The 21994-nt window shown below is 36.1% G+C and overlaps 1 protein-coding gene across 1 annotated transcript in view; it reads left to right on the top strand.

Annotated features, from left to right (window-relative positions):
* arr (low-density lipoprotein receptor-related protein 6) overlaps positions 1–21994 on the top strand; it is a 324124-nt gene that overhangs the window by 288137 nt on the left and 13993 nt on the right. Inside the window, exons 16-17 of the mRNA XM_090386404.1 lie at positions 861–1060; positions 15338–15535. Coding sequence (XP_090242530.1) covers positions 861–1060; positions 15338–15535 — 398 coding nt within the window. The remainder of the gene's footprint in view (positions 1–860; positions 1061–15337; positions 15536–21994) is intronic.

Genomic DNA, 21994 nt, shown 5'->3' with positions numbered 1-21994 from the left:
CAGCTTCAGTTTCTTGAAATATCCACTACCAATTCCTTAAATTCTGATCTTTAGTTGATTTTTTATAAATTAGTTGATTTCAGTCCTAAAACTCAGTCCTATCTTATATCTTGCAAAAAGAATTCATCTGCTTATCTTCAGTGATATTCAAATTTCTAGACGTGATCACATCTCTCTACTGGGGGTTACCCTGTCTACTAATCTCTCTTGTCATAAGTACATCACAAATATTGCTTTCTCTGCATCTAAAAAACTGGTTTTCTCTTTCACACTCAGCATTACTTTTCTTCCAAACAATGTTCTCTCTGTACAAATTGCAAATCTGCTCTACCATCGAATATTGTTCCCCCATAACATCTCAGATTTCTAGATTCCATTAAGAACAGGGCAGTTAGGTTAATTATTGACTCATCTCTAACAAAGTCTTTCCACTCTCTGTCTGATAGATATTTTATTTCTGCTGTATGCCTTTTCTATAGATACTTCCATGGGCACTGTTCTTCTGAATTGTCTTGTATAATTCTTGTTCTCTCTCTCTCTCTCTCTCTCTCTCTCTCTCTCTCTCTCTCTCTCTCTCTCTCTCAAAAGAGTCCAAACGTGTGCCACAACTAGTCAACATCCTTTTACTGTCCAACTTCAAGCTCACAGAACCAACTTTTCTTCTTCCTCATTTATTTCTACAACTTCCGTTTTCTGGAACAACCTCTCTTCATATGTATTTCCTGAAGGTTCTAATACCTCTTGTGCTTGGGGTTTTCATAAAAATAAAACAAAAAAATAAATAAATTCAATATTTTATGTACCCTTATTCTGCATAAGCCATTAACAGATATATACTAACTGATTTAATATCATTCTAGGTTTCTACTGCTGTACCAAATCCTAGCAATGTACTTCATCCTTATGACTTGGCAGTGGATCCTTTTTCACGACTTTTGTATTGGACTTGTGCTCAAAATAATGTCATAAATGTTACCCACTTAAACGGCAAATCTGTTGGTGTAGTCATTGGTGGAGGAGAAGAACGGCCAAGATATATTGCTCTTCATCCATCTAAAGGGTTAGTATAATGATTAATTAAAAATAAGTATTTCAGTTAATACTTAAATCCACTAAAACAACTTTCTTAAAACCTCATATTTGTTCTGTCTGCAGCCATCATATATGCAGAAACATCTTAACTTCTTAGCAAATGATTTCTGAAAATTAATTTCATGAAGTATGCAAAGTGTTTACCAACAGAATTGGACTCTATAAATGATATGTTGGCACAGAAGGTAATATAAAAAAATAAATAAACTTTGTGAGAAACTTTAACCTAATTGAGTTATCAATTTATTTACAGTTAATTGTAAAACATCTAGCAATTAGCAATTAAATAATGAAGAACTTCAAATTAAAATATGCAAAATTGATGATAAGCTACATAAGCTACATAATTCGTAAAGAGAAATTCTGGGTAATCAACTCTGCTGATGGTAGGATAGCTCTGCATAAACACATTATCCTGGTCACCAGTATGAAATGGTGTTTGGAATGGTGTTGTTCCTGACATTCGTGGAGTCTAGAATAGTGGTAGAGATGCTATAGACTAGACCAACTGATTTCACTATGTTGAATGTGTGTGAGTCAGAGAACATTTCTCAGCATGTATAATTTTGAGTTTGAAGTTTGGTGGAAGCAGTTTTAATGGTATGGGTATGTTTCAGCTAGATTGGACTGGTCCATTTGTGGCAATGCCCAGAACCACAATTTCATCAGAGGCACCAAGGTGAAATTGTTAGTATTATGGTAATTATGGCCTTGGCCACAGGCACTGATTCATTGGGTGCAGAATAGAGTTAAAGACTTAAAATAACTGAATTTCTAATTTATTTTAAAAATGTAGCATTTGTTATTATGTATATCATTTATGTATAAAAGCCTTTTTTTATTTTATTTATTTTTATATATATATATATATATATACATACAGAAGTACCACTTTATGGATAAGAAGGGCACATTTCTGATATTTGGCCATAGTTATCAAAATTCTTGGTTATACTTCTGAATGCCACAACCTGCATGAACTTGAACTAGGCATGTAGATACAGAACTGTGTAGGTTCTGTCTGTACTACTTACACAATACTGTGGAAATGAGCCTTGTCAGTATCAGCAAAATAGTACTCCATGCAATATAGCAACAGTCATGCTGGTTTGTGGACAAAAAGTAATGTAAAAGGCATTGAAAAGTTGGACTTGCTAGCTCAGAACCTGAATCTAGTCCCCCATTGATCACCTCTGGGACAAAATTTGTGATCCAGATTAGGCTGCAGCCAAAACAGACTTTGCCCAAACCAGCTTTGTCGGCTGCTTTGCAGAGAGAATGCTAAATTTCAGCCAGTAAACTACAGGAAGTTGGTAGAAAGTATTCCCAGGAGGGTTGAGCTATCATGTATACCAAAGGTGGCCCAACTGTATATTAGGTTTTTAAATTAAAAACTCTTTTTGAAACTTATATTTGTGTGGATACTTTTGATTATATTAATTAATTGAATAGTTTTAATAATCACTGAAACAAGACATCAGGTTTTAAAAATTTCCCTCTCATATTTTCTGTGTTTCACTTTTCTTTCTCATATTTTCTGTGTTTCACATCTCAGTTAATAGTTTTGTAGCATTTAATGCTTATCCCATATTCATAATAATACTGGCCAAAATGATTTTTACCTCCACTAATACACTCGCAAGCCCAAACATTATGACCGTCCCTCTCTCCATGATTGAATACATCCCACTGCATCTAGGGGTGATGTCACCAACTGATGCAACATACAGGTGACCCCCGTTTAACGCTGATAATTCGTTCCGGAAAAACATAGCGCTAAGTGAATCCGCGTTAAGCGAGTGCCGCATTCCCATAAGGTAACATGTATTTGTGAGTTGAGGTCGGTGCCATAGGATATTTCCTAATCAATAATAAACGGTAGTGAAAAGATGCACAAATGTCGGTCAAAATATTTAATATTCAAATATTTGTACATATAAAATATTCTGCATTACATATGTATATAATTATGTGGTAACTACTTACGTATCAAAATTAAACTTAAAATTCCAATTAAAATAATGAATTTAATTGATTTAATTTAATCATGAAAAATGTGTCAATTTTGGGTTGAACTTTGGCCCTCTTCCAAATAAACTAAAAGAGATATTAATTTTAAATCCCCCCCCCCCAGCGTTACCACCCAACAATAAAGTCAACCGTCCTTCGCCGCTTTGAAACCTGGCATGTTTTTTTCTTCTTTCAATTTTTTTTTTCTTTTAGCCATTTGTTTCCACAAAAGTCCTGCTTCATCTCTGTTATAAACTTGTTGAGAAGTATAACACACAATACCCCTCTCCAATAATTTTAACAAGTTCTTTTTTGAAAGTTTCGGCTCCTTGATCTGCACTTGCGGCTTCTCCCTGGATTTTAAATCTATTCAACCAGCCCTTACTAGTTTTAAATGGTTCCAATTTTTTTTTTTTTTTTAGGTGAGTTTTCTTCAGATCATCATATAGGCTAATCTCTCTCGCTTTTTTCAATTCCTACTATTAGTTCACACTCTCCCTATATATATTTATATATCTTGTTCAAATTTTCAATCGTTAATAAAATACTTTTATTCATCCACTCAAGTTCAAATAAATTTTTTTAAACTTGTAGTGGATGACACTTGATGTTAATACAGTTTTTTCAAATATTAATTCATTAATTAAATTTAATTAATTAATTTTAGTTTTATGTGGGAGAAAAAAAATTTCTCTTATATAAATTTAGGAATAAAATTGAAATCAACAGGCAGTAGCTCAATCGGTAAAATGCAAGGATTTCAGTATTTTTCACGTGAAGGTGAAGAATGCGAGTTCAATTCTTGCGAAAATCAATAATTTTTTGATAAATTTTTATTATTCATCCACTCAAGTTCCAATACATTTTTTTAAACTTGTAGTGGATGACACTTGATGTTAATATAGTTTTTTCAAATATTAATTCATTAATTAAATTTAATTAATTAATTTTAGTTTTATATGGGAGAAAAAAATTTCTCTTATATAAGATATTTAGCAGGATATAAATTTAGGAATAAATACCGTCAGTGGCGAAGCGTGTAGATTGCTGGAAAAAATTTTCTTTTTCAGATTCTTTTTTCATTCTGGGTTCTAGTCTGAGTCAAGGAGGGAACAAAATGGAAAATGAAACATGTGAATAAAAATAATAGTCCAACACGTATATAGAAAGGAAAATGGAAAATTGCAAGGAAATTCGCTTTCTATTTTGCCACTTAATATTGTGATTCTGTCATATGTATATACATATTTATATTAATTGTAATTATTTAATAAAAAGTAACTAAAATAAAATTTTTCTTTGTTGACCTAAGTAGGAATTGACTTAAAAAAATTTTTTTTTATATTACTTGTTATTATTTATGATATTTAACTTAACTGAATTCTGCATTGGATATTGTCTTCAATAAAATTAGTTAGTCTTTCCATTTCAATCCTAATAGCCGGCCTAGCCTAGTTGCTTGCAGTGGAACAGCTATCTTTCCCGCTGCTAAAATTAATTCTTTATTTTTTTTATAATTATTCTTACAGTTAAACTTGCAAGTCCTAAATTATGGCACACATCCGCTTGTCTTTGACCGGAATCGATTCGCTTCAAAACGTCTAATTTAATTTTCAAATTCAGTAGTATTTTTCTTACATTTATAGTCTTCGTATTGCGCCAAGGACGTTGTTGCTTTTTCATTCTTATTGGCCATTATTAACTCTCCGAAAATGTAACTACGTTGGTTGCATTAATTATGATACAATGTTCAAGTAAACTGTCCGTTACGCACGATGTGTAATACTGTACAGTGATTACTAGACTTCGGATAAATGCATATAAGGCAAATATTACAAGCAATATACTTGATCATTTTTTAAAATGTTGATTTCAGAACTACGTAACAGGTCACTGTACTGCAATTAAATTAGCGTGCAAGAAAATTTCACTGAGCGTGGGAAAATTTCTCAAGTCGGCGTGGGAAACATTTTAATTCCGTTTTGCTATTCATTTTCAAGCTATCGACTCCATCAAATGAAACGATTTCATTAAATATGCCAAAAATGCAATCTGTAAAAGAGCGTTATAGTGATCTGTGACAGCGTTATAGTCAGATACGGGTTATAATATAAGAACAGCGTTATAGCGAATCAGCGTAAAGCGAACAGGGTTATAACGTGGGCTTGCTGTATTTAGTGATGCCACGAGTAGTGCCTATCATTTCATCACTGCAAAGTCCATGAAATAGGAAAAGGGAAGGACCTGATGGAATTTGAATGGAGAATGATTTGGGGCACTAAGAAGTCACTTTGCCAAGGTTGAGCAGTATCTCTCCAACCACAGCCATTGTTTGCTGTTCAAGCTACACCCACCCAATCTGTTGCGACCAATAGACCACCACTGGTTGACAGTTCAGGTGAATGGCAGTTGGCACGTGCTATCTAGGACAACAGACAGCTTGTGATCCCTCAGTTAATTTTAGACTACAGCCACAGTTGCCAAAGAAACATTTCTGAGCATACCATCCAGTGGACATACTTGCAGATTGGCCTATGGTGTAGCAACTGTAACTAGTTCGTGTGCCCATGTTGATTGGCCATCATCGACACCTCCATCTGCAGTTGGCACAGGAGCATTGTTTCTGGACATTGGATAACTGCACAAGGGTCATCTGGTCTGATGAATCAAGGTTCCATCTCCGTCATGCCGCTGGACAGGCCTGTATTCAACTGCAAACAGGTGAACAGCCACAACCAGAATGCTTGGTTAGAGGTAAACAGGCTGGTGGCAGTGGTATCATTGTTTTGGGGGGTGTTCTCATGGACATTACTTGGTACCCTTATGCCCATTGAACCCTCACTGTCACATCCTACCTCAGCATTGTTTCAGACAATTTTGCTCTATATGGTGACTATGTATCCAAATGACACGGGACACTTTCAACAAAACAACATACCATGTGACCAGGTCTGCATTGTGCAGAAACAGCTCAAGGATCGTGTCCAAGCATTTCATTTGCCAGTCCATGCCAGTACCTCACTCCATTGCTTTCTGTCCAAACAGTCCAGGATACACAGACTCCATGAGACCACAGGTGTTCCTGTAGTCTCATGTTTTGACTCATGAGTGTATATCAGTTTTTATGTATAAATTTTGAAAATAATTCTTAAAATTTCACATCATTTCACAATTTCTATATATACAGTTTGAGTTTATCCATAATGCTTACTACAGTTTAGGGAAGTAAATGTGACACTGATCTGTTGAATTACCTGCAGATAATAGTGTTTGCACATGTACTCATAGATGCCAGTAATGTTGGGTTGGATTAATGTTCAACCTTTCTCTCTGTCTCCCGTTTCTCTCTTTCAGTAATGGAAAGACATAGTGTGAGTACGTGTACAGTTCATCTGTGTATATTATTAGCCATAATGATGCAAGGAAGCCTGAGACTTTTGCCCCACCAGCCAAAAAAAAAAACTGAGTTACCTAGAGAGAGAGAGAGAGAGAGAGAGAGAGAGAGAGAGAGAGAGAGAGAGAAAAGGGAATCACTAAGAAAGAGAAGAATGATGACATCCAGCTCAGGACCCTGGGGTTAGATTTGCATATTGTTTGTTCCTTCTATGTTTTCCTTAGCATTATATTGTTAAAACTTTTAAGCAGAAGCAAAACAAGTATCTGAATCACTCTGGCAACTTCTGTGGACAGTTTACAATAAAACTGATGTGGCAAGCAATTTTGTCATAATGAACCAGTATCCATGTGGCATAATTTTACACCTCATTGAGGCGTAAAATTATGCCACAGATTTCTTCCCACCGAGAGGAAGAAATCTGAAGTATCACTAAATGTTCATATTCTTATATTCTTTGTACTTTGGTTGCAAGGTTGGTGATCCACATATGTGTTGTATTACCTATACCACAAATTCAAGATGAAGCTAACTGAAAAAAATTAAAACTATGCCTTGCACTGCTCCTGTGGTGTAACAAGGACTGTGCAATCACATTAACAATTACTATTTTTATACATTAAATTTTAGATGGCACTAATGTTGGGGTGGATTACTTTTTCTGTTTTCTTTTTCTTGACATCCCCAGTGAAAAAATATTGGGATGTCCAGAAAAAGAAAACACACCATCAAATATACTAACATTTGCAATAAGGCCTGTTCTACATAATGAAGACCCCCCCCCCCCAAATCATAGGTTAAAGAAAGCAGTGATGAATATAGTGAGGATTCTTGTGTTGTAGACTTTGCTGGACCACCTATTTAAATGCAAGTGGACTAGCAATCAGAATATTATCATGCACCACACTTAATTTAAAAAAATTAGTAAAAGCATTTTTGAAGATTTTCAAGCATTTACTGCTAAACAGCCGCTCAAATGTACGGCCTCCTTCCCTCCGAAATTGCACATTAGGATCTGGAATTAATCATCCTTTTAGTGAATACTTGTGGCCATTGACGCCCGTAGGAGGGTCTTTGTTTCAGTTATAAAACCAAATGAGTTTTCTTAAAATTGGTCATAAACTTTACAATAAATAGGTTAGATTTGTAAATTGATGTTGGCTCAGGGGAAAACGAAATTTGCTGCGGTAAGCCTTTAGTGTGCTGCGGCTGCAATACATAGAATGCTACCATAATCGGTTTTTAGTAACGCCTACTGAGTGCCATTCACTTCTCACCTGAACCATACTATATGACCTTCCTGTCAATCATTATATGATATGTCCATTCTCATCTAACTGGACTCCCAATAGATGGTTTTCATGAATTTTTTTTTTTTTTTTTTTTAAATTTCGTTTTTTTAGAACAATTTGTCATCAATCACATAGGCTATATGCTCTTGTATTTTTTTTTCCTGAAAAGTAGCATACAGCATACATTAACCATAAATTTTCTTTTGTGTATATATGAATGAAAGTCATATATTTCTTCCAAGTGATTGTTACGAAAGGTCATGTGATACTGTTAAATTGGCAAGTGAACGTCATTGAGTAGGCAGTACTAACAATTCACTATATGGCCAGTGCAGCGAAGTTTGCAGTGTATGTATCGGCAAGAGCGGCAGTCCAGTAATTTTTACATTTGCAGAAACAGTGTCGAAGAGAAAGTGTTTAAGTATTAATGATAAAGCAAAGATTCATGATATTGACCAGGGTTTAAGAAAAAAGATATTGCGGAGAAATATGGCATACCTGCAAGCAGCTTATCTACGATTTAAAAAAATTGAGAATCAATTTAAATGCAATTTTGAAGGAGGAGCAGACAAGAAGCGAATTAAGTTGTGTATATCAAAGATCTGTTCTAAAATGGGTGCAAATGATACACGAAAAGAATATAACCAATATCGGGTCCAATTATTAAGCAACAAGCTCTGAAATTTGCACAGTCCCCGGGACATACAGAATTTAATGCAAGCACTGGGTGGCTAGATAAATTTAAGAAGCGCCACAGAATTGTGGAAAAGGTTATTTGTGGAGAAAGTGTTAATGTAAGCGAAGAAGAGTGCAACAGTTGGAGGAACAATACCTTAAAGAAGATTTTGGAAGAATATGAACCTAAGGATGTTTTTAATGCTGACAAAATGGGTTTATTCTTTAAATGTTTACCGAATAGAACATTTGCTTTTAAGGATGATAAATGTTTTGGCGGAAAACAAAGCAAAGAAAGAATCACTGTGCTAGTTGGAGCAAATATGATAGGAAGTGAAAAATTAAGACTTTTAGTCATCAGAAAATCAAAAAACCCAAGATGTTTTAGAGGCACAAAAACTACACCTTTTAATAAAAAAGAATGGATGACAAGTGATATCTTTGAAGACTGGATATTAAAACTAGACAAGCGTATAACAAAAGAAAAAAGGAAAATCGTGTTGGTAACTGACAACTGTCCAGCACATCCTGCCAAATTTAAAAGTGTGAAGTTGTTGTTTTTACCACCAAACGTGACGTCAAAACTCCAGCCAATGGACAAAGGCATTATTAAAAATTTTAAATTTCATTATCGAAAGAGAATAATAATGAAGATTGTCAATGCGTTATCAGTAAATAGAAACTTGGAGGTTACAGTTAACCTTAGATCTCTGAACTGGCAAAAGTTTGGACAAACGATGTCACTGAATACACTATTCAAAATTGTTTTTCGAAAGTGGGATTTGCATTGAATACAGAAGTCGAACAACAACTGGACGAACAAGATGAACTGCCCCTTTCACAACTGAAAAACTTTTGGACATTATTAGAATCGTCCGGAAACATTGAAAATGAAATAACACTGTAGTTATGTTTATGTAGATCACAGCAGAACATCCAAATGAAGATGAAATACTTCTGAACAGTGTTAGATGCGACCATGATCACGAAGAAATTAACGATCACGCTGAAGATGCATCAGAACAACCCATAGAAAAGCCAACTTGCGAAGAAATTATTAACGCTTTTAAAACGGTTCGTATGGGTACAGTTTTGTGAAAATGTTCCTGATAATGTTTTTATGCTCTGAACAAATGTGAGGTTTTCTTTGAGAATCAGACATTTTTTAATTATACTGTGCAAACGAAAATTAGATTTTTTTAATTTGTGATACTTACCGGCAAAAATTGTGTAAACATAATTTAAATAAGTGTTTTTGAAATAAAATACATCAAAAATAAATGTACATTCATTTTCTAATTAGATAACAATTTGTAATAAAAAAGATATTCTCTGTATGACGAAATTTCTCTATAACAAATTTTTTCGCTGGATTTATCGAATTCATTATAGGAAAGTTCAACTGTATTTTATAATGAAAGGCAGTATGTCTTTCTGTAAAGATAGTGGTCTTCTGAATGAACACAATTGTAATGAATAATGTATATTTATTGATGCCTCAAAATTCAGTTTTAAAGCAGTTTTGCAGCACAATGGAAATGCATTCCCATCAGTTCCTCTACTTCATGCTGTTGGCTTGAAACTTGAAATTATGTCCAAGATCCTGAGCATAATAAAGTACTATTACTGTTTGGAATGTCTGTGGAAATCCTAATATAATTGGATTATTCACTAGTCTATGGGGAGGTTTCAGTTATGCAACAGAAAAACATTATATCGTACAGCAGTGGGAAAAGAGGAGAAATTTTTACCAGGAAGACGTAATATAAAATATGTTCCACTGGTTGAACCAAAAAAGGTTTTTATTCCACCTTTGTATTTAAAGGCTTGGTTAATGAAGATTAATGAAGATTTTTGTTAAGGCTCTGGATAAGGAAGGAAGTGTATTTTGCTACCTAAGGGAAGCGTTTCCCAATTTAACAGATGCAAACTGAAAGAAGGAATTTTCACTGGACCTCAAATAAAGAAACTCCTCCAAGATGATGTATATGAAACAAAGCAAAACAAAGCTGCAGGATGCTGAACTAGCAGATTGGTTATCATTTAAAGCAGTTGCATGGATTTCTCGGAAGAAGGAAAGAAATTAATTATGAATCTCTGGTGTCAACTTTACTTCAATATTATGAAGATAAGGGCTGTTGAATGTCTTTGAAAATTTATTTTCTTCATTCTCATCTCATGTTTCTTTCCTCAAAATTTGGGAGTCGTAAGTGATGAGCAAGGGAAAAGCAGTACCAAAGTTATTACTGCTATGATGGGAGATTACTGGATTTTCAAGAGGTAAAGCAAAATAGATTATAAGAAAAATTGTGTGGCAAACATTTCTAAAGAATGTTTATGTAGTATGTATATAGAATGTATGTACGCTGAGTGGACAGAAATCATGGCATGCCTAGTAACGAGTAGGCCCACTTTTTCGCCCAGATAAGGGCAGTCACACGGGGAGTCTTTGAGTCCACTAGTTCACAAAAGCATTCTATAGGTATTTCCATCCGTGCTTGCTGCACGGCTGTCCATAATTCTGATGCATTCCTGGGTGGAGGATCCAAAGTGTGAACGAACCTTTCCACAGCATCCTAAAGATGCTCCACAGGATTCATGTCCGGTGAATGGGGAGGCCATTCCATGGTGATAAAATCTGCGGAATGCTCTTCAAACCGTGTTCTAGTCACCACAGCTCTGTGGGGAGGTGCATTGTCCTGCTGGGAGAGTCCATTGCCCTGTGGGTGCACAATGACCATGGAGGGATGCTGATGGTCTGCAATGATGGACACATAACCTGGACCATTCAGAGCTGCATCTAGACGTACCAGGGGTCTCAACATGTGCCAGCTGAACATGCCCCAGACCATTACTGACCATCCACTTGCCTGAACAGTTCCTTGTTGATATGATTGGTGCATAGTTTTGTGTGGTTTCCGCCAGATACGCACCCTTCTGTCCACTCGAAATAACTGGAAACAGGACTCGTTGGACCAGGAGACCAATCATCCAAGGTCTAGTGCTGATGTTCTTTCATCCAGTAGAGTCCTGTGTCGTGGCGTTAGCAGTGGGACTCTAGTGGGTCGGCAGCTTCCATAACCTATTGCGGCTAACGATTGCCCAATGGTCTTGGTTGAAAGTTTCTGGCACCTCCCTCGTTGAAGTTGGCAGTGATTTGTACCACTATGGCTCTCCAGTTGGCTGAAACAATGTGAGACAGACGTCGACGCCCACATTCATCCACCAACTTTTTTTTCCACCCACAGCACTATCCATGATGAGATGTTATCTGGAAATGGCATATTCCCGATACACTCTTGGGTACTGTCGAATGGGGATAGTGCAATTTCTGTACCACCTCCACGATAGAGTGACCCATGCGTCGGGCACCCACTATCATCCCTCTTTCATCAAAGTCGGTTAACTCACTATGTTTATCCATACTGACATTGAATTACCATCTACATGAATGCAGTGTATATATATACCTGCCAAGCGGTGGGTTCATCCACTAGCAAGAGGGGTGACAGCATCGCATTGCCCAGGAACCAGGTATCCCATGAATTCTGTCCCTTCAGTGTAGTACATCGTTTGATTAAAGTATTTTAAAATGAATGACTTATTTTTAAGATGACATGCATTATTGATCATTCATTTACTAAAATTTCAATATATATCTATCAGTGGTGACACGATAGAGATATTATTTTGGAATGAGTGAATTAGTATCTTTTAGAATCTGCAACTTTTGTACCAGAGCAGGGATGGGGGAACCTTTTTACATTGGAAGGCCATATTTTATTTAACCAAGATACTATTAGACCGCATGCTGAGAATTTAATATATACAACAAAAACTATTTTTGTATGCATATTTACAATTTTAATTACAGCTTGTAATTAGCGAAAAATTAGCAAAGACATTTATTTATTTAGAAAAGATGGTAACAAAACTAAAAATGACAAACTTAGGCAGCAAACCATTTAATAACTTTTTTTGCAACTGTTAATGCCAGACAGTAGTCTGATATTTGGTTCAAATCATCGTTGAGCATAGTTTTAATGGGTCCTCCAAGCGAATGTCCGTCATCTGAGATCTCAAGCTTTTTTTAATTTGTGCCCTATATGAAAATGTTGATTCACAACAGTAGATTGTGCCAAAACAAGATAGCATTCGACGAGCATGTTGACGCAGATGTGGGTATTTAAGAGCATTTTTCCATATTTGAAGAGGATCCTTCTTCATGTGAAATAGAGACTATTCAGAATATTATCTACTGGGAGATCAATTAATTCCATCTGTAAGTTATTAGGTGCTTTTGAGACATCAATCAGGTGTGGTTGAAAAGCAAGTTTCAATGTGAGATCATGTTTTTCAAAATCAGCAAACCTTTCATTGTATTCTTCAGTCAGGGAGTCAAGAACAGCTGTGTATTCTTTCATGTCTCATTTCCTTAATGATTTGTCCTGTTCATTAATTACTTTTGCCGATTCGGGAAAGTGTTCACCCGAAAGTTGGGTAAGCAAGATTTTGAAAAGGGTCAGCATTTTCCAAAATGTATATTTTAAGCCAGACATTATATATAGATTTTGGTTTTATCTTGAAAAAAAATATTCAGATCATTTTGCTTTGACATTATATCACACAAATGCAATATCTCTGCAGAATTCCACTTTTGACAATTCACACTGTTGATTCAGTACATCAAAAAAGCTTGTGATGTGTTTTCACAAAGATAAAAGTTTGACAAGTATTTGTCCTTTGGACAACCAGTGCACTTTAGAACGATATGGCAGATCCATGTGAAAGTTTCATCAAGCTGAAGCATGTTGCAAAATTGGCAGTCATGATGTGTTTGCTAGAATGTAGTTTACAATACCTATAACTTTATTTAATGTCACTTAAAGCAGTAGATTTGGCACACAGATTCTGCCGATGAAGAATTGAAAGGAAATCAGTGTATCTGGATCTGGCAATTCTTTCTGTAGTAACGCAACAAATCCTTCATGTTTTCCTCTCATGGAAGGTGCAGCATCTGTGCATACACTTACTAAATTACATAAATTCAGTTTCGATTCACGCATTTTTTTTCTTTGATGGCGAAGATGTCAATTCCATATGTCCTGGCAGTAAGGGTACCCAAAGCTAGTAACTCCTCGTGACAATGAAAATACACAGTTATAACATGGAAAAAAAATAAATAACGCCTGCGCTGAGCCAGTAATGCCAGTGGATTCACCCAAGGCAATTGAATAATAAATGTAATATGTAATATGCTTTGGCATATTACATGAAGCTGTTCTGTTATATTACAGATTAATTCATGTTGCCAATCAGTTATGGTCCTCCTTGAAAGAGATAGCTGTTTGTACTTATTAACCTTAGTTGAATCTAAACATCCCACAACTTCAACAATGTATTCTTTTATGATTTCCACATCCCTAAATGGCTTACTCTTCTTCCAAGTATATGCTCCTTTATATGTTGCTTCAGTAAAGTCAGTCCATTGTCCTGACATAGTTTTGAATACCTGTTGCTGCTGCTTTCCATCTTTCATTTTCATTAAGTGCATACTTTTGAGGTTCTCCTTCTAATTTAGCATACTTGTTATCCTTATGAGTCACATAATGCTGATATGCATTATATTTCTTCACTGTTGCCAATATGGCATCACAGAGCAAACACATCATTTTATCTTTCACTGCAACAACATAATACTGCAATCCCCATTCTTCATTGAATACTCTCTTTTCTTTAATGCTAATTTCTTATTTCTTGACATAGTCAGGTTACCAGTAAAAATTAAAAATGAAATACACAGATTGACTGAAGATTAAATTTTAAAGGAAACAAGCAATGGAAACCGATGCCACTAGGGAGAATGACTGGAATGTCATCTGATACCGATAGCAGTCAGCGAGGTGAGTCATCGCTGATAAGTAAGGCAACATTGTCAAATGAGTTCAGTTTCAAGTGGAAGTGATGCCATATCATCTATATGGGAAACAGTAATATTCTGTAAAGATTAGTGAATTAGAATAAATACTTTATTTTGTATTTCTTTAATATATAATTTATTATTTTTCTTAACTAGAAAAGGCAATGCATACATTTTCTTTAACATGTTATAGTTATTTCTTAAGAAGCTCTCTGGCCTGTGATGCTAATCACTGGTTGGTTGCCAGTTTGCCAATTACTGAGGTGCCAGTGACAGATTTCTCGCTAACTACACAGTTATCAATATAAATAATTCTACCTCTTCACTTTGTTTTGTCCTCTATCGATCTATCCAATATTTTTTATGCATTATATATATATATATATATATATATATTTTTTTAGGAGCATTAGCAACTAAGGCCATATTGCTCCGGGAATATGCGGTGGTCATTCCCTTGACCTTTCCGCATCCTCCGTATTTGGTGGTGACGGGCTCCAACCCTGGTCTAATCAAGAAGCGGGTGCTATGCACTGTTGCTCCTTCCCACCTGGCTATGGAGGCACTATGCATTATGTTTCTTTCAGTAATGTATGGCATAATTGTAAACTAAATTATATAAGGAGAATAATGATATATAAAAAAGAGAATAGATAAAATTTACCTTAAAAATATTTTGAGTTTGGTGAAATAAAAGGCAGATTTTGCATTTGGAAGAAATAGACAAAAGGCCACAGGTTTCCCACGCTAACCCCTGTACCAGAGGTTTAAAAAAAAAAAAAAAAAAAAAATTGTTGGCCATTGTAATTATTGTAGTAAAACTTAGGCATCATTCCTTTTATTACCAGTAATAAAGAAATGCCTCCTGTAAACAAACAGTATATTGCACATTTTATACTATTGCTATTGTTTTTATTTCCTCTATATGTTTAACTCCAACTTTGATATATTTAGTTTATTGTTCTGGACAAACATGGTTCATCCTCCAAGAATTGAACGAGCATTAATGGATGGATTGAGAAGAACAATATTATTTAATAGTGCACTTGATCAACCTGGAGCATTAGCTGTTGATATACAAGATGATCTGCTCTTCTGGGCTGATTTGGGAACAAAGAGAATTGAGCGGGCTAACATTACTGGCCAAGATAGGTGAGTTACTGTGCAATTTTTACCTTAAAATATTAAATGAGATATTTTAAAGGGATTTATAAATAGAAAATATGGCATTTAGTGATATAGTTTGGCATAATTTTATTAATCCTCTAGTTGGCATGCTCAGTTTATTTTATATATCAAAAACCAGTAAAGTGTCAATTTAAATATGTATTAGAATTACGAACATGAATTTCAGTATTCTTCCAGTATGGTTTCACTTTTGATCTCCATCATTAAAATTATTTTTTAATGGGAAAAGCTTAGCTATTTATGGTGCCATCTGTGTCAAAAAATACAGACTTCCATGGTAACTTTCCATAATTCATCTACTTTCTGCTCTGAGATTTGACTGTGTTTTTGATAAAGACTGATGTTTCTAATTATGTTTTTTGATTATATTATATGTTATTGTCAGAATTAATAAAGTGTAAAAATTTTCCCCTTTTAAATTATTTTTTGCCCCCCCCCCAATCAATTAGTGAGGTAGAGGTAAAGGCACTACACATTTGCCATTATTTTTTTGCACATCTTCTAGACAGTTAAAATCACATAATGAAGAAGAAATAGCTCTAAACATTTTTATTGGGAAAAGTTACATATCATTTCGATACTTCAAATTTTTAAGTGGTTGTTTGGGAATTTCCACATCCTTGCTTAGCAAAATCCAAAAATAAGATTTTTTTATTACATATTACTTTGTATACTACAAAAATAATCTTTGATTTGCTGACCATCTCTATTAGAGATTACCTTTACTTATAATCTCTCTTGGCAATAAGCACATCACTATCTAAACAACTGGGTTTTCTCCTTTGCTCTTGGTGTTACTTTCCTTCTAAACAGCTACTCACTGTGTACAAGTCTCTCATCTCCCCCACCACGGAATATTGTTCCCATATCTGGAATGGTGTCTCCAAAACTTCTTAGGCATCTACAGAAATTCAAGTCTAATGTCGAGTATCTTCTGTCTTTTCAATCTTCAACTCATATCCAATACTAAGTATTATTGGTTCTAAGTTAGGTGATGAGGAGAGAGGTAGCAGTCGTTAAAAAACCAAAGGACTGGTTTTTTAATTTCAATAAAGATTGAGTGCTTAAGGTTCTACATCTATCAAAGTGGACTTTATCACCTTGGGAGATGACTCATAAAGCAGAAATACATTAATTATGGTAGCTCTTGAATGCGCGCGCGCGCGCACGCACGCACGCACACACACACAGTCAGCCCTCAGTTTATATCGGGGTTAGGTTCCTGTGGGGACTGGCGCAAATGGAACCCTTTATGTAATGGAGGCAATCGGAAATCACAGGATTAGGTTCCGGGCACCAAAAATTTTACCTACCACTTTGCATTGATTGTTTTATTTTATTAGCATTCTTCATAGTTGTAGTAATAGTCGATGGAGGCATATTCATAGCCCAACACACATTACGGCGGCTTTCACCAGATTCCATCCTCCAAATATTGCACTAGGATTCAATGAACTACTTTTACCAGACATGCCGTCTCTTTATTCTATTAAATTAAAAACTTAATAACACAATGGCAAAAACTGCACACGACTATCACTATTATTTAATTTATTAATAGCACAATTATAAAAAAATGTTAGCGTAATAAATTTCAACACTTGTAAATAGTGTAAACAACAACCAACTGAATGCTTCACCTCATTGTTCTTTACCACCAGCATCCACGAGTGGCTACTTTGAGGGCGGGAATCTTTCTCGTCTCTGATACGGATGTGGTAATTGCTGATTGGCTCAGATTGTCCTATATCACATGAACAGTGCGTGATACATAGCACAGTATGTTGCCAATAAATTGTCTGACTATTTTAAACTTTCAATTTATAAAAAAATTGCAAAAAAAAAAAAAAAAGGGCAAAAATAAATAAATAAATAAAAATGCTGTTGTGGTCAGTGATCGGCACAAATTGGACCAGTGCAGAACGAGAGCTACCTGTATATATATATTAGGTATAGAAAAGTGCTGAAGCTTACAATAGCTACAAATTGATTTGTAACAGAAAAGGTTAAGCTATCAAAAGCATATTATTAGAAATCACCAGCTAAGAGAGCAGAGAACGGGGAAGAGGCTTTTCACATATGTGAATACAAAGAAGAGAAGAGCAAATCAGATTGAATGTTTGCATAATGGGTGTGTGTGTGTGGGAGCGGGGGGGGGGGGGTTAGAAGTTGTAGTTGATGCAGATGAATTGATCATATACTTACAGAAGAAAGAAGTCTTCAAGGTGAGGAGAAACTGTACAATTGAAGCCAGAGAGCATGAAATTAATGCTATAGAAATTTCAGATTATTTATTAGAAAAAGTTGAGCCTAAAGGTGAGCAAGGCTCCTGAAGTTGATGGCATATACCCAGTAATTTTGAGGGAGTGCATTGAACCCTTAAGATTAATTATGTGGGTGCCACTGGGCCCCTAGAGAGATTCCCTTGGATTGGAGAAGTGCCAATATATTGCAAATACATAAAAGTGGTTCTAAAAGTGAAGTGGGTAACTATCGACCAGTCAGTTCGACTTCGGTGGTTGGAAAAATCATGGAGGCAGTGATCGAGAGTGCATGCAGTACAGGATCATTTAGATAGAAATGAATTTCTGAATGAAATATATAGTGGTTTTTAAAGGGGAAATCATGTTTAACTAACCTGATTAACTATTTTGACAGACACTCGTGAACTGGATGCAGGAAATAATTTTGACATTGTTTACTTGGATTTCATCAAAGCATTTGATTCAATCCCACATAAGAGGTTATTGTACAGGCTAAAACATGTTGGAATCATAGGGAAAATTCTTAAACAGCTGCAAGATGGCTGCAAGTCAGGAGGTTGAGCATTGTGTTTGATGGTTATTCTTCAGGTTGGGCTAATATAAGAAGCAAGGTTTCCTAAGAATCAATGCTGGCACCACTGCGGTTTTTGATTTTCCTGAATGGCATTGATGAATGATAGAGGGTGTGATGTTAAGATTGGTAGAGTAGTTAATGATCAGTATTAAATAGAACTTCTTCAAGACAACTTAGGTAGGCCTCAGGAATGATCAGAAAAGTGGTAGTTGTGAAAAATGCAAGTTCCTACACTTGGGAAAAGCAACCCTAGTACAACTGTTGATGATCTTGCTCGCTCAGATAGCAAACAAACAATGAGTATTTTGCATATACATTCACACGTGAGGAGTTAAGTTTTAAAAATGCCAGAAGGTTATCAAATTGTAGCAGGGTGCTTAATGATTTTGTAATAACTGAGAGCAAAGTGGAGGAGAAATTGTTGAAGTTAAACATAAGAAAGGCACCTGGGGTGGATGGGATCTATCCAGTTATATTAAAGGAGGCGGCAAAGCAACTAAGGAAACCCTTAGCCATAATTATGAGAGCATCTTTGGACTCGAGATATGCAAATGTATCCCCAATTCACAAAGGGGGATCGAAGGGTGACACGAGTAATTACAGACCAGTTAGTTTAACTTCTGTTCTGGGTAAAATTATGGAGTCACTGGTTAAAGATGCATTGCAGGATCATCTAGACAAGACTGCAGCAATAATTCAGACACAGCATGGGTTTGTTAAGGGAAAGTCTTGTCTGACAAATTTGATTGGTTATTATGATGTAGTTACAAAGGAACTGGATGCAAAAAATAATTTTGATATCATATATTTGGATTTCAAGAAAACTTTTGACACTGTTGCTCATGGAAGACTACTGTACAAATCGGAGCAGAATGGTATTAAGGGTAAGTTGCTACAATGGATAAAAGGATGGTTGAGTGGGAGAAGACAGAGGGTAGTAATTAATGGGTGCTGTTCTTCGTGGACTAATGTTATTAGTGGAGTCCCATAGGGTTCGGTGTTGGGTCCTCTGTTGTTTTGTATATTTATCAATGATATTGTTGAGGGTTGGCGGGGTTGTTAATGACAGTAATGGCAGTGTGCTACTGCAACAGGATCTAGAAAATTTGGGCAGATGGGCTGAGAAGTGGCAGCTGAAGTTTAACCTTGACAGATGCAAAGTACTGCATATGGTAGAAGTAATCCCAGAGAAACATACCAACTGTGTGGTACTACACTTAAGGTGGTAGAAAATGAAAAAGACCTGGAAGTATTTGTGCAGTCAGATGTGAAGTTTTCTGAGCAATGCAGACAGGCTGCCAGGCAGATCATGGGGTTTTGTCAATGATATGTAGGAATTTTGCTAGCAGGGAAAAGGAAGTGATTGTCCCTTTGTATAAGGCAATGGTCAGGCATACAGGTCTGGAGGCCTCATTTTAAGAGGGATATAGATTTGCTTGAGCGTGTACAGAGAATGGCAACAAGATTGGTGAGGGGAACAAAGGGATCCTCTTACCAAGAGAGAGGCTTAAGTTCTGCAAATTGCGGCGGCTGGAGACTAGGCACCTGCGAGGTGATCTGATTGAGGTTATAAGGCCTTGAATGGGCTGAGCATGCTGAATTCTGTTGGGATTCTTCCACTTGTTCAAATTACGAACCTGGGGCATAAATTCAAATTAAGAAAAGACAGATGTAGATTAGATGTGCGGAAATTTGCCTTTAGCCAGCGGGTGGTTAATTGCTGACAAACTTCCATCTGTCGTTGTGGAAGTTGATAGGTTAAATAAATTTAAGGAGGAACTGGACAAACATTTAGAGGGATTTCTTTTGCTTTCTTGCATCACATGCCACTACTACTACTACTACTAGCATACTTTGTGGGTTTTAACTAAAAATGGTAGAGGAAGAAAAGGATTTTGGAGTTAGGATATGGCTGAATATGAAGTTCTAAACAGTGTAGAAAAGCAAGGAAGCCCCATGTGGTCTATTGATGGTTTCATGATCATACATTTGCTTCTTAGAGATAGTAAATTTCAAATACTGTGTTCAAGTATGGAGAGATCACCTAAAAGAGATGAGCTTCCTGTAAGGGTCCAAAGATGGTCAACGTCATCAGTAGCCCACAATGAATGTGGGTTCCAGAGCTTGGACACTAAACATTTTAAAAGATAAACATTTTAAAAGAATTCGAGGTGAGTGGACGCGCTTAGACAGGGCTCCTCAGTTAAGTGGTTTACTTTTGGATAGTGCTTTTAAATATTTGATTTATTTAGATATTGTTGGATTATTTTGTTATAGGTTTTCCTGTAACTGTTTGATTTTAATAATATTATAGATATAATTTTTTAAAGTTACTTTCATTGATATTTATTTAATTTTATAATGGTAGTTACGAGATCTGCCTTAAACACGTCACAGGGTATCGTGACTCACACGGAAATAGCAGATGGCGATTTACGGGTGAGTCATGATTTAATCCGTTGTGGAACCTGTGGAATGTTTTCCAAGGTCGACCTGGTGACTAATCCTACCTCACCTGGGGATTCTTTTCTTTGTGATCGATGTAAGGAGTGCACCGATCTTAAATTACAATTTGGTGCACTGAGGGAACAATTTGAGTCCCTGAAAAAACGAGTGCTTGCCCTCGAAAATAATGCATCTGGGAGCTCGTCAGGGACTCAAAACTCCAGCAATCTACCAAGTGATGCACACCCGATTCGAGCCTCAAAACAGAAAAACCAAGTGCAAACTACTCTGGTTAAAAAGGACATTGTATTATTAGGAGACTCCATTGTCAGGGAAACGGGGAATATTTTTTGTAATAAAGATAGGTGGAGGAGAACCAGGGTATGTCTGCCGGGAGCAACTATTGATGATGTCACCAACAGACTGTCAGATTTTAAAGGGGGTAAAGAAAATATTATTATTCATGTGGGGACAAACGATATTAAACGTACACGATCTGACGATTTGTTGGAAAAATACAGGACCATGCTGAGGAAATGTCGCGAGCTAGGCCATAATGTCTATGTGTCTGCAATTCTGCCCAGACACGATAGGAGGGATTATATGTTAAGAGCCTTGTGGATTAACTCAAGACTTGAAGGAATCTGCAAGGCTTTAGGGGGTAAATTTCTATCAGCATGGCCCACACTTGTAGGTAGAAGGAATTTGTTTTGTAGAGACGGGATACACTTAAACAAAGGTGGTGCAAACGTTTTTGCCAGTATTATTGAGGATACCTTAAAGGTTCAGGGAAACTGCTAGTTAGGGGGGGATGTGGGTAATACTGACACGCGTTTATCTGATAATATTGGTCAAAGTAACTCTTGCACATACCTCAAGAGTTCTTATCTGTTACCCCAACTGGACGTATTATCTAGATGTTCTGGGGGCACAAACGTTTCACGTGGGCGGGTAGCTAATGCCAGGGAAGAGAGCCTAAAAAACTTCAAGGGTTGTGTTAGGGTTGTTAAATATACAAGAACAGTAAATCTTAATTGTTTATACAGTAACGTTAGAAGTGTCGTCAATAAAATGAGCGAATTCGAACTGCTGGTTAAAACAAGTAACGCGGACATAATAGGGCTTACAGAGACGTGGTGC

Source organism: Mastigoproctus giganteus, chromosome 12, assembly GCF_048544385.1.
Source record: "Mastigoproctus giganteus isolate SK-2022 chromosome 12, ASM4854438v1, whole genome shotgun sequence".
Lineage (NCBI taxonomy): Eukaryota > Metazoa > Arthropoda > Arachnida > Uropygi > Thelyphonidae > Mastigoproctus > Mastigoproctus giganteus.
Note: the sequence above shows the minus strand (reverse complement) of the source record. Positions and strands in the feature narration are given on the sequence as shown.